The sequence below is a fragment of the Monodelphis domestica genome, chromosome 5, assembly GCF_027887165.1.
Source record: "Monodelphis domestica isolate mMonDom1 chromosome 5, mMonDom1.pri, whole genome shotgun sequence".
NCBI lineage: Eukaryota > Metazoa > Chordata > Mammalia > Didelphimorphia > Didelphidae > Monodelphis > Monodelphis domestica.
The window spans coordinates 279,983,150-279,996,550 of record NC_077231.1 but is presented as its reverse complement, the minus strand read 5'-3'; the positions used below and the strand labels follow the sequence as shown (position 1 = coordinate 279,996,550).

The following is a 13,401-nucleotide window of genomic DNA, read 5'->3' as shown; positions in this document are numbered from 1 at the left end:
GTGGGAAAACCTACTCAATATGAACTCTGCTTTTAGGAGTACTACTCTGTGTCCATAGTCATGACAGACCAATGCATTGGAGTCCCCTGTCACTGGACCATGCTTCCTCCTCACTTCTGAATCCTAATGTCCCTGACTTTGTTCAAGACTTAGCTCTCCTGATAAAAAAATGCCATCTGCCTCCAGAGAAAGAACTGATGGGAGTCTCAATCCAGGCTAAAGCCTATTAATCTTCACTTTCTTCATTTTATTTGTTCAAGGTTCTTTTTTTTTCCACAAAAGGATTAATATGGACAAATGTCTTACATGGAAAAAAAGACAGCTCAAATCTCATTTTTATAGTTGGTCTTTCTCAGTCTTCACTGTTAATGTCTTCTCGATGAGATTTCTTTATTATATATATGTATATATACATATATATGCAAGTAGTAGATATAATTTATCTATGTATAGAATTTATAGATAGCTGTAGTATATAGAGATAGAAATATATAGTTTTTGATATAAATACACCTAGTAAATATATGTAGACTATAAATATATGATACAGATTGGCAAGTAGATAGATAGAGATATATAGTACAGGGAATTTCATTAAGAAAGCATTAACAGCAAGAGGGGATTGGGAAAGACCTTCTTTAGAACCTGAGATGTAAGCTAAGACTTGAAAGCCAGGGAGCTAAGTGTCAGAAGTGAAGAGGAAGCCTAGTATGTATGTATATATGAATCCATGCATCCGTGTATCCATGTATCTATCTATCCATCTATCCATCCATCCATCTATCCATCTATCTGTCTGTCTGTCTGTCTATCTCTCTATCTGTCTGTCTCACTGTCTGCCTGTGTGTCTGTCTATATATCTCTGCCTGTCTATCTGTATTATCTGTTTCTCTTGCTTTATATGTTTATCTGTGTCTGTGTGTGTCTGTCTGTCTCTCTGTCTGCCTGTCTATTTATCTCTACCTGTTTGTCTGCACATCTGTCTGTCTGCTTCTATGTCTGTCTGTCTGTCTGTCTGTCTATCTATCTATCTTATCTATCTATCTATCTATCTATCTATCTATCTATCTATCTATCTGTCTATCCATCTATCCATCCATCTATCTAGCTACCTATATATTCATATGTACCATATGCATCTACATAGAGTAAGTATAAATAAATATATATATATGTATGTATGTATGTGTATGTCTAGTTTTCTGGATGTTATAGCCCCAATTAGCATGTAAGTTCCTTCAGGTCAGAGACCCTGTTTTTGTTTTTCTTAAGATCTCTAGCACTTAGCACAGTGCCTGGCACATAATAAGGCACGGGAAATAACTAATTTAAGCTCAGGCTATTTTTGCAGACCCACAAAATGATTAAATAAATAACAATAACATATGGACATACAGATTGTTGTCAAGTCCTAGGAGATGTTATCCTTTTCATCAATGTTTCTGCTTTTTTTTTTTAAGTAACAAAATACAAATGGTCTTGTTAGTAAGAAGCGGGAAACTTCTAAATGTTTTATGCCTGAACAAGGAGATTTGGACACAAAAATATTCCTGATCATAAAGCTGAACAGCTCGATGGGAAGTGGCATAAAGGGATAGCTTAAAGGAGGGCTAGGTAGCTCATGCTTTGCCAGTTTTCTGAAATGCTCTCAAATCTTCTCCCTTATTTAAATCTTAGTTATCCTTCAAGGCCTAGAGTGAATCAAACCCCTTCATTTTCCCTGCCTAACTAGCTCAAGTGAAATCTCTTTTCTCTGGACTCCCACAGAATTCATTTGGAATTTAGTATATCTTGCCTGATGTTAATTTTTCTTTTTCATGCAAGTCTATCTTCCACTCTTTGAGAAAAGGTACTTTGGATTTTTATTTAATATGGGGCTTTCAAGCCCAGAAATATCAAAGATATAGCAATCCCTGCCATCAAGGAACTTACAGTCTATTTGACAACTGGGACATACAATTTAGAATACATTGCATTAGCCTGTGGGCTCCCTGAAGGAGGTGCCTTCTTACTCCCTTTTTTTCTGGAGGGGGTGGGATGGTATCTCCAATGCTTAACCCAATGATTGGCACATAGTAAGCCCTTCTGGATGCAGGGGTCAGCTCACAAGCATTTACTATCTTAAGTGATGGAGATCTTAAGAAAGACAAAAATAAGGTCCCTAAAGGGATTTGCATGGCATTCTAACTGGGGCTACAACCTACTAAAAACCAGGCCTATAATAATATTAATATGGACAGCAAGACATCTACACCTGCACCTCTTGCAGAAGGTGGGCCTGGAGCTGAGCTTTGGAGGAAGCCAGGAGACTGAGGTGAGGGGGCGGCGGCACATCCCAGGGATGGGGGAAAGCCAGTTCAGAGGCTCAGATATGGGAGGTGGAGTGTCACGTGGGCCAGAGGAGCTGAGTGGCAGATTGGGTTGGGGCGTGTAAAGCATTTCACGTATGCTTTCCAGTAAAGGGAAAGGTAGGAAGGGGCTGGTTGGGGAGGGCTTTGAATTCCAAACACAGAGTGCTGATTGATTGGAAGAGCGGTAATACAAGACTGTCTGTTGGTCATCCTGAGAGTTCCCCTCTGAGGTTCCATGCACACAGGGGCCGTGGTTCCCAGTGTGCATATGGAGAGGTGAATATCCTTTGAGAAAATGACACGGAGGAGAATACATTTACCATCAAGTCCTTGGCAGTACTTTTTCTTTCTTTAGTCCTTTGTGTCATAGACCCTTGGAGTATGAAATTCCGGTTAAAGGTTTTAACAGACGTTAGGGAAGCAGCCTCCATTTTCTCATCTGAAAAGAAGTAAATGAGGGACAAAGTTTACTGAGAAACCTTCATTGAAAGGTTCTGAAAGGGCTATTCAGAAGAAGAGAGCTTTCCGTTCATCTCATTTCCAATCTGCCTTCCTCTTTGAGTCCCTCAGTTTAGATACGCTCATTTTCAATGATTTTTTAAAGACCTACTTTTCACTGGCGGGGCTGGGAGTTTTCTCCTCTGCTGTCTTGATGTGTCAATAGTCTGTACCTAGGAATAGGATTTAGGGATCAACATTTTTTTTTAAAAGACAAAAACACTATTTTTCTCCTAGAATTCTCCATGTGTTGAATGTTTTGATAAAGAAAATGAAATAAATAAAAGAAAATGAACCTGGTTCATTTGCTTCTGATTGCGTTTCCTTGTCAGACGGTCACATGGAGCCACGTTCAACCCTGCCAATGTCAGGGCTGCAATCCTGCTCTCGATATCTGAAATCTTAAAGCACAGAAAAATGAAGGCAGGCAGGAAGAAGAAAAGAGGATTGTTAGAAGTCTTTCAAATACTTTTTAAACAATGACATCAGCCGCGTTGATTCTATATTCTATAGGTCTACATTCCTAGAGAGTAAGGATGAATGTTCTCTTAGAGGATCACTAGAAGTGTCTATGAGAAAAAAGCTTGAGATGAGCTTATTCTTCCAAAGGTTTCATGTGTTATGGCAAAAAGCATCATTTCCCCCCTGTCTTTTAAAGATCAATACACTCTTAGCAATTCTTTCTGATGGCAAATCATGGAATATCATAATTTCCAAATAACCCAAATTACAGAACTGAAAGCATAATGATCGGAAACACAGTGGGCTTAAGTAGGCTATAACACATCACCAACGATAACTTCTTTGAGAGAATTTTTTTTAAATCCTCAAAAAATATTCAGAAATGGAGGACATAGGATAGGGTTGCTATGGCAAAGCATAACATATCAATAGACCTGGTATTACACTGGTACCCAGAATTACTCTAAGAGATTCCTCTAGCAGGCTAGGTAGAACCCCAAAGGAGGAACCTGAGACAATTTTAATACCCCCAGATTGATGCATTGAATAACAATTTTTGATATGTGAATAACCAAGCTCACTGTGAGTCTTCCACAATTAAGCTGTTGGAGCACAAACTAGTATCATTCATTTTTACCTCAAGTTAAATGAGTTTATTGGACTCCTCTCTGAGGAAAAGTTTTGAAAAATAAGGAAAAATATCATTTGAGGGCATCGATTGTTAGGGATGGAGGGGAAGAAGATATGGTTAAAGAAAGACTCAGGGGGGTCAGCAGGACAAGCCATCTAGTTTAGCGTATAGGAAGGGAAGTTCATTGATCAAATTATAATCAGAAGGATGATAAAATCAGGGACAGAATAAGCACAGGGCATAGTACAGACCTTGGTTTAAGTTCTAGCTCTTGTCACTTACCACCCCTGTGGCCTTGGGCAAGTCAGTCCCTCTCTCTGGGCCTGAGTTTCTCATCTGTAAAGTGGGTGGAGTGGTTTAGACTGGCTTCTAGGATCTCCTGCACTTGACATCTTGTGACTCAATACTATTAGCAACTTGGGACAAGGAAAAGAGACCTTCTCACCTGCTGTTCTGCATGGTGCACCTGGGCTGCTGCTGTGGCCACTTGGTCCTCTAGCTCAGCAAGCTCCAGTTCTCCTGTGGTGCTGCTGATTCTGCGGGCAGCATCCTCCAGCTCATTCAGCTGGCCCTCTAAGCCATAGACGGTGCCTGCCGTCAGGTATACCTACAAATAAGGGGGAGGAAGAACAGCCATGGGAACTCTTGGCTGGAACACAAGCTCCCAGTGTCTAGTCCATATAAGGCATTTATAAATATCTATTCCTCGATAATTTAATATTGATTTTTGAACTAGCCAGGTACCATTTTAATGAAATAATTGCTTTGGTGCTGAGTAGAGAAAGGTTTATAATGGAGAGATAGTAAGGGAAACCAATCCAAAGGAAACTGAGGAAGGGAAGTGAGGTGACTTGTCCAATGCTGTGTGACTGGTAGATACCATAAGCTGAACAAAAACTTGGGTCTCTTGATTTAGGCATGGTTGAAAGATGGCTGAATTTGGAAATTGGAGTCTTGGGAGTGGATTGGAATCTTGACTTTGCTTCCTTACAATCCATGTCTTTGAGCAGGTGCCTTTAGCTCACTGGGTCTTGGTTTCCTTTTCTGTAAAAAGAGGACTAGACTAGGATCTTTCCATTGTCCCTCCTAGGTCTAAATCTAGGATTCTATAATGCTAATCTCATGGAGGTTCTTCCCACCATCTCCATTAATTCTTGACTTTTCTTAGGCAGTACTGGATATGAGCACCCAATTATTCTTTTAAAGGTCAACATTCTGATTTTTCTTGCATTTCTCCTCATGAGTTTCTAATCATATCTGAATAACCCTTCTTTGTCTCATCATTATCAGTCTGCTCTTTGGGTATGCACAGAGAGGAGGAAGTCTACTTTCATACCTCTACCTCCAAAAATAATGCTCATGTCTACTCTGATAACAAACATTAAGTCCATCACCAGTTTGGAAGGACCAACTTCACTGAGATCTCATTCTAGTGTCTCATCGTTTTTGAGATCCAGGGTGCCTTCCACACTGTACCACACTACAATTATGCACCCAAGCAAGACTTTGGTGGAGGGTATTTTATAAAGTATTCATCTCCCATCATGAGCATTTTCACTGACTAACTTCCATGCAAGAATGCTTTCCCACCTCACCTCTATTCCTAACTTTCTGAGCTTCCTTTAGGTCCCAGCTAAATGTTTTTGTTTCACAGGAATCTTCTAAACCTCCCAATCTCTGTTCATTCTAGTCCCTTCCCTCTGAGTTTATCCTCAGCTTATCTTGTGTGTAGTTTGTTTGCATGTTGTCTCCATTAGACCATGAGATCTTCCAGAGTTGATTTTTGTCTCTCCTTTTATTCCTAATGCTTAGCAGCGATTGGTACACAGTAGATGCTCAATAAATGCTTGTTGCTTTGACTTTGTAGAATGATGAGAAAAGAGTTAATGGGAGGTCTTTAAGAAGAAAAGCAGGGGGCAGCTGGGTAGCTGAGTGGATTGAGAACCAGGCCTAGAGACGGGAGGTCCTAGGTTCAAATCTGGCCTCAGCCACTTCCTAGCTGTGTGACCCTGGGCAAGTCACTTGACCCCCATTGCCTAGCCCTTACCACTCTTCTGGTCAAGACGGAAGGTAACAGTTTAAAAAAAAAAAGAGGAAAATCAAAGTAGAAAATCACCTGTCTCAGTCTCTCAAATTAGAATCTAGAAAAAAAAAATTCTTTCAACTAAAGACAGCCCTCTTTTGCTATGTATTTCTGGATTCCTTCCTAGGGAAGACAAAAAGATTTGTCTCCATGCTTACTGGTTTGACAAATTCAACACATTTTTCAAAAGAGGGAGTGGACATTTCACCACCACTCTTCATTCTTTATAAAACAACCTTGAAAAAAGGCTCCCAGAAATATGGTGGAATGGCTTCTGAAAGTGAAATGAGAAAAGGAAGTGCTGGGGACCAATATTTCCCTATAGAAGAAAATGCCAGAAAGACATTTGACAACTCCTTGACAGGAAAACCTGTTTTCAAAAGCCTCCGCCTTAGAGCATCCTCTACTCAAGAATACAAAATCATTGCTTTTATCTCCTCAGAGCTGATGAGATTACTAGTGTCACTTACATCCTGAGTCTGTGGTAGATGTCTTTAGAACAGGAAGGCTTAATGAATAGGAGAATGGAAATAAGGTTGGGTGGAGTGTGATGTCTAATGGAAGCACCTGAAATATACCTATCTATCTGACAGGGAAATAATCCTATTAAATGCCTGGCATAGAAACTCAAAGCGAGATTCAGGAGAAATGTATATTGTACGTTAAGTCTAACCATTTCACGTTACAGGGTATAGTAATGAAATATATTTGTAAAATGCATTACAAGCCTTAAAACACTAGCTAGACATTGTGATTGTTATTGCCTAAGTGTATAATAATATTTTAGTATTAATAATGGGGATTATCCAAGATTGAATCTCAATTATAATGCTTTAACACTTCAAGGATTTGAGATTTGTTGAGGCAGTCCTGCCTTTCATGTCGCAGACTATAGAACTTTGAGGGAAGAAGTTGTTAGTGGGTTGTTTTTTTTTAATGACACATATTTCCTTGACAGTCTGGTGAGATTCCTAGTTCTCTTCACTGAAGTGTTCCTAAAAGAATAAAATTACCTACAAAGGATTCCAAGGGAAACCAGTTATATTGAAATATCAAAATACCAAAAGAGAAAAAAATTCAGACTCCAGATTAAGAATCCTTGCTAGGGTCTGGTAGATAGCTTTTGAGAATTACTCTGAGGAGTAGAATGATCTGATTTAACTGATTTCTTGTGAGAAAAGAGTACCATATTAGATGTCCAAAAGATCTGTGTTATGGTCCTGGATCGGTCACTTACTAAGAGTGTGCCTTTGGCTGAGTCACTCTTCTTGTTACTTCACTAAATTATCGTGAGGATTAAATGGGGTAATATATATGTCTATATATGAAGTGTTACAGTCAAGGACTAAATAAATCACAGGCCTGTAGGATTTAGAGCTTGGAAGATTTCCACTGATCATCTCATTTAACACCCTTATTTCACACCTAAGGAAAATAAAGTCCAAGCAAGTGAATAAGGATTACAAAGTGCTTTCTCTATATTAGATTATTTGAGCTTCTCCACAACTCTGCAAGTTAAATGCTACATTTATTTTAATTATCCCCATTTTAGAAAGGAGGGAACTAAGGCCTAGAAAGGGTAAGTGATTTGCCCAAGGTCTCCTAGCTAATGTGTGATGGAGTTCAAACCCAGATCATGCTGATTCCAGGTCCTCTCACTGACTGTCTACTACACTGCCTCCATAGGTGAAGGAAGCCTAGATTTGATTTGAATCTTTGGATACAAGTACACTTCATCCCCTTATACTCCACTATCCAGGGTTCACACATAAGATTTCTCTCTCAGCATCAATTGTCTCTGATAGGATATGTAGGCTTTACAATCTTATGGGAGATGGTTGGACAGTAAGAGAAAAGAATGCCAATAGAGTGTGGAGAATTAATATGGCCCCATGGAGACATGTATATTTCATAGGTCATCACTGATTGAGGGATGGAAGATATGTTAGAGGAAAAATAGTCCAACATCCCCATCATATAGATGAACTAATTGAAGTTTGCAGAGAGAAAAATGATTTTCCCATAGTTATACAAGTTAGAGAAGGGGGAGTTTGAAATCCTGTCTTCTAACTCCACCAGTACTCTTTCCATTTCCTAGCTTAAGTCAAGTCAGCAAGCCAAGCCAACCAACATTTATTAACTTCCTAGTGTGTGCCAGGCACTGTGCTAAGCTCTGAGACATCAATGAGTCACAGATCGGTATCCACTCACAGGACAAATCACATAACCATCACTGATCAAATCTGAGCAGGGTTTGCACATCGACACGCTCTTACATTTTCTTCCAGTGAAGTGAGTTGCTCATCAAGTCTCACGTGGTCTGTCCCAAGAGGAAATGGTCCTTTCTCTCTCTCTGGAGGATCTGCTGGGAAATCCCAGGGACCTGTCGATTCTGCAATCAGTTCTTCTGTAGCGTTGATGACTTTCAGGACTTCCGTAGAGATATTACAGAGGGACACAGCTGAGTACTTCTGTTTGGCCCAAACATGGGAAAGAAGGGAAGATAAGAACTTCATTTTAGTCATAAAACAAAACTTCCATGTTGCTTGGGATGTAATAGAAATATAAACATATTAAATTTTGAAGGGCAGATTCCATGTCAAAGCATAAGAAGTGAATTTAAAATGCCAGAATATTTTTAAAAGAAATAAATAATGATTTAAAACTTATTATTTTCCAACAGAGCATAAAGTGACTTTAGTGAGGTCTGGTGTGAATTAGGCAGTATTCTTTGTCCTAAAAAAAAACAAACCATCTCATTCCATCAAACCAATCAATCAGTCAGTCAAAAAGCATTTATTTAGCTTCTAACCATGTGCCAGGGAATGGTAGGTGCTAGGGACTTAAATCAGTCGACAAGCAATTAAGAAGTACCAGGCATCAGGGATGTAAAGGTGAAAACAGGATAGTCCAAGGAGCTTACACTTTCTGTTTTAGATTGTCTAATATTTCACTGGATACTTTCTTTAAGAGGAGGGAGGCTGAGAAGGGGAGCTCAAATTCACTTTATTTAACAAATATGTATCATATCTGTGATAGCTGTTTTCTTTTTGAATTTGCCACCAGTATTTATTATATGGATTTATTTAATTTGCTTCAGAATTTCTGATTCCAAAGTTATCCAGAGACTGTCATCAATTGAATTCCAAATGAGCAAACTTGTCTAAGGAACACACCTTTATTTATAGTGGATTTTTTTGGTCTATATTTCTACAGGGAAGACTTTGGGGGCACTGCTCCCATCTTACAGTCAGAGAAGTCAGAAATGCAGAAGGGATCAAGAATGGCTTTGGGTGGCTATGTTGACTTCCACACATCACCATGGTTTCTTAAACAATAACACACAGTAACAAATACAGACATCCTTGGGATTCTCCCAGGTAAAAAATGCTGTTGAAAATCCATAGAGGGAGCAAAGCCTTCTTCTTTCCTCTTTTATGTCTAGTGTAGTGAAGCTCTGCATCTGGCCATCCCAGGAGATTTATTCAGCTGCCTTGGCAGCTGTGTGCTATTGGTTGTAGACAAACTTTTCCATATGCTAGGAACCACTGTCTAGAAAAGTAAACCCTAAGTACATAAGGAGAGATGGGCATTCTATGGCCCAGGGTTGCAGTGGTACATATGGCTGGCTCTACCTTGTCTTCTTTCCCATTCTCATTGCTCCTAGTTATTCATTCAAGATAATGCATGTTGGGGAGCAAATAGGTGGTTCAGTGGATGGAGAGCCAGGGCCAGAGATGGGAGGTCCTGGGTTCAAATCTGACCTCAGATACTTCCTAGCTGGGTGACCCTGAACAAGTTACTTAATCCCTATTATCTAGTCCTTACCACTTTTCTGCCTTGGAACCAATTCATAGTATTAATTCCAAGATGGAAGGTAAGGGTTTAAAAAAAGAAGAAAATCTGCTCCTGAATAAACCAGAAGAAGGCATCATTCTTGAGATTTCGATGAATTCATGACTCCTCACTTGTACTCAGTGAGGGTCATTACAGGGGAAAAATTAGACTAAGCAGGAAACAAAGTTCATTTTTTTTTGTTTGTGAACCATGATGAGATCAATTTGGAGGATTTCACATTTTTTCTTTTAGGAAAACTATCAAAAGTTTAGGTGATTTACCTATAGTATATTTACATAAAAAAATATGAGGGCCAGATAGGTGGCTCAAGAGATAGACATTCAGGCCAGGAGATAGAGGTCCTGAGTTCAAATATAACCTAACATTTTCTAGCTGTGTGACCCTGGGCAAGTTACTTAACTCCAATTGCCTAGCTCCTATTACTCTTCTGCCTTAGAGATGATACTTAGTGACTATTCGAAGATGGAAGGTAAGGGTTTTTAAAAGATTTTAGGAAGGAAGGAAGGAAGGATGGGAGAGAGGAAGGATGGAAGGGAGGAAGGGAGTAAGGAAGGGCAGAAGGAAGAGAGAAAGGGAGGAAGGGAGGAAGGAAGGAAGGGATAGATGAAGGAAGGAAGAAAGGGATAGATAAAGGAAGGGAGGGAGGGAGGAAGGGAGGAAGGGAGGAAGGAAAAGAAATATGGGAGGGAAGGAAGGAAAGAAGAGAAGTGAGGGAGAAAAGGAAGGGAGGAAAGAAAAGGAGAAAGTATGGTAGGAAGATACATTCTTAAAAGATTGATTCTGAGTAGTTACAGAACAAAAAAAGGTTCACAATCAAGATGGAGGTGTATGGGATTGGGAACAGTGGAACAATATACCAACAAGAGTGTGGAACCTTTAATATGTCAAGTAAGAAAAGCAATAAGCTGTAGAAGAACCACAGAGAATGGTTGCAGATTAATAATAATGATTCACAGTTACTTAGCACTTGTAAGGTTTCTGAAACATTTTACCTTTATTATGTAGTTTGATCCCCACAACAGCTCTGTGAGGTCTGTGCTATTATTATCATTCACATTTTACAGATAATGAAATTGAGCTGGGTAAGATTTGAATCTAGGCTGGCACTCTATTCACTATAGCATATTGACAGTAATCTGCTATGCTTTCTCATGCCAGTTATATTGTTTGGTGGTCTCAGAAGTTTCCAACTCTTTGTCAACCCATTTAGGGTTTTCTTGGCAAAGATACTATAGGGGTTTGCCATTTTCTTCTCTAGTTCATTTAAAAGATGAGGAAATTGAGGCAAGCAGGGTTAAGTGACTTGCCCATACTGCTCTTTCACTTTGGAACTGATACTTAGTGTCTGTTCTAAGATGGAAGGTAGGGGAGGAAGGAAGGAAGGAAGGAAGGAAGGAAGGAAGGAAGGAAGGAAGGAAGGAAGGAAGGAAGGAAGGAAGGAAGGAAGGAAGGAAGGAAGGAAGGAAGGAAGGAAGGAAGGAAGGAAGGAAGGAAGGAAGGAAGGAAGGAAGGAAGGAAGGAAGGAAGGAAGGAAGGAAGGAAGGAAGGAAGGGAAAAGAAAGGAAAAGGAAGAAAGAGGAAGAGAGGAAAAAATAGAGAGAGAAAGGAAGAAAGGAAGGCAAGGAAGGAAGGAGGGAAAAGGGAGGATGGAGAGATGGAGGGAAGGTCTATTAAGTGTCTGAAACCAGATTTGAGCTCAAGATTAGTCTTCCTGACTCCAGATTCAGCCCCTATTCACTGAACCACCTAGCTACCCTGAGTGCCAATTAAGATGAAATATATTTCTAGCATCAAAGGAATGCATAAGAAATTAATTTATTGAAATTAATATTATTTCTGTATCTAAAGGTTCTTTTGCTCAATTTGCTTAATCAATTCAGTAAGAGAGCACTTCTATTTCAAACTAGCCAGAGGTTTGGTTATCTATAATTTGCTTTAACTCATCAAGAGTGAACTGGTCACCAGCTGGGCCCAGTGACTTAAGAAATTAAGAAAACAATAAGAAAAAAAAGTTATGTACTATGTTCTGACTTGCTGGTTTCCTGATTACATAAAAAAATGTGCTCCCTGTTGGGAAGCAAAAGCAGGAGTAATAGCAAACAGATCTGACAACCTGCACTTTCCCAGCTGTAAGGAATCAAACACTCTCATGCCTGGAATATCTGATTGCTTTCCTTCCCTCCTATCACAGCTGGTCTGAATAGGCAAGTGCTACCCTCTCTGAATGCAAAACCAGAAATATCACTGGCATTGGAGAGTGCTTTTATGTCAGGTCTCAATTTGAGGGGTGGGACAGGAATGGAAGAAAGGTTCAGATGCCTTTCTTCAGAGTGAGAGACAAGGATAAATATGGGAAAAATGTCTGCCATCCAACCTATTTCTTTCTAATTACAGAGGGCCTGGGGGTAGGAAAGGATGGACAAGTTGACATGAATATTAAGCCAGAGGGGATGCCTAGCTAAGGGGGATCACAATGATAATTTCAGGCTAACTAACGTAAACTAGAATCTTGCCTTTGGAGCATGCCTAGATAGAGGTGACTGGAGAGGGTCGATCTGGGCACACCAATACCAAGAAGGAGATATTATTGGGAAAGTCAGTAAGAGACTGACTAAGAAGCAATTTCCTTTGAGTTAAAAGATTTCATTTTAAATGGCTGTCAGTGACTGTTTAACGAGCACGGTGCTCACGGTGAATCCCAAGTGGATGACTTAAATAGGCGCTCATTTGTGATGGAGGCCTGCCTCAGGTGGTCCTCATCATAGATTTTGCACTTAGCCAGAAATCACAAGGTTGCTTTTAATCTGAGCTCCTCTACTAATGTTAAACAAGGAGGAAATCTGGTGTTGTTTTAATCAGAATAAGTTGCTAATAGGAGGATGTCTAGGTAGAATACAGAAAGGAGATGGAGAAAATGTTGGTTCCTGAGAAAATGAGGGAAAAGTGACTTTTTTGTGTGTGAAAGAACATAATGAAACATGGACACAAGATAGTCTGGCAGTCAACAAGCATTTATGGAACACTAGGTGCCAGGCACTGTACACTAAGCACTGGAGATAAAATACAATTAAAAGAAAGGCAGCCTTTGCCCTCAGGGAGCTTCCATTATAATGGAGGAAGACAATGCATCAAATGGAACTGAAAAGCAAGACTGGAGAAGCAAAAAGGGGAGATGGGAGTCCAGAGAGTCAGAAAGGGATCTGGGAGAAAAAATAAAGGCTGGAGAATCTGGGACCTTCTTTGAAAAGGAGGTCAGTTTGGGGAGTAACTCAATAACAGGAGAAAGGGACCACATGGTTGAAGGGATGTTCCTTGATGAGCAAAATGGGAAAATATAAAGGGATACATTTCATCGTACATATCAAAAGAATTGTCCCAATGATTCTGGTTCGCTGTAATTGATGTCAAATTTTGTTTGATATGATGATGATAGGTCCAGAGGAACATAGATTTAGGGCTAGTACTAACCTCAGATGTCTAGTCTAATCCCATCATTTTATAGATGAAGACACTGAGGC

At 39.7% G+C, this 13,401-nt stretch overlaps 1 protein-coding gene across 9 annotated transcripts in view; it reads right to left on the bottom strand.

Annotated features, from left to right (window-relative positions):
• Positions 1-13,401, bottom strand: part of MYRIP (myosin VIIA and Rab interacting protein) — a 448,499-nt gene that overhangs the window by 4,238 nt on the left and 430,860 nt on the right. For 7 of the 9 annotated variants that reach the window (XM_007505045.3, XM_056800212.1, XM_056800214.1 and 4 more), the window contains 5 exons: positions 8,302-8,496; positions 4,388-4,549; positions 3,146-3,250; positions 2,962-3,022; positions 2,672-2,790 (listed from right to left, as the gene is read on the bottom strand). In XM_007505045.3, the coding sequence (XP_007505107.2) occupies positions 2,672-2,790; positions 2,962-3,022; positions 3,146-3,250; positions 4,388-4,549; positions 8,302-8,496 (642 nt within the window). Of the gene's footprint in view, positions 1-2,671; positions 2,791-2,961; positions 3,023-3,145; positions 3,251-4,224; positions 4,279-4,387; positions 4,550-8,301; positions 8,497-13,401 lie in introns of all 9 variants that reach the window. The other 2 variants (XM_007505042.3, XM_007505044.3) reach the window with 1 other exon arrangement.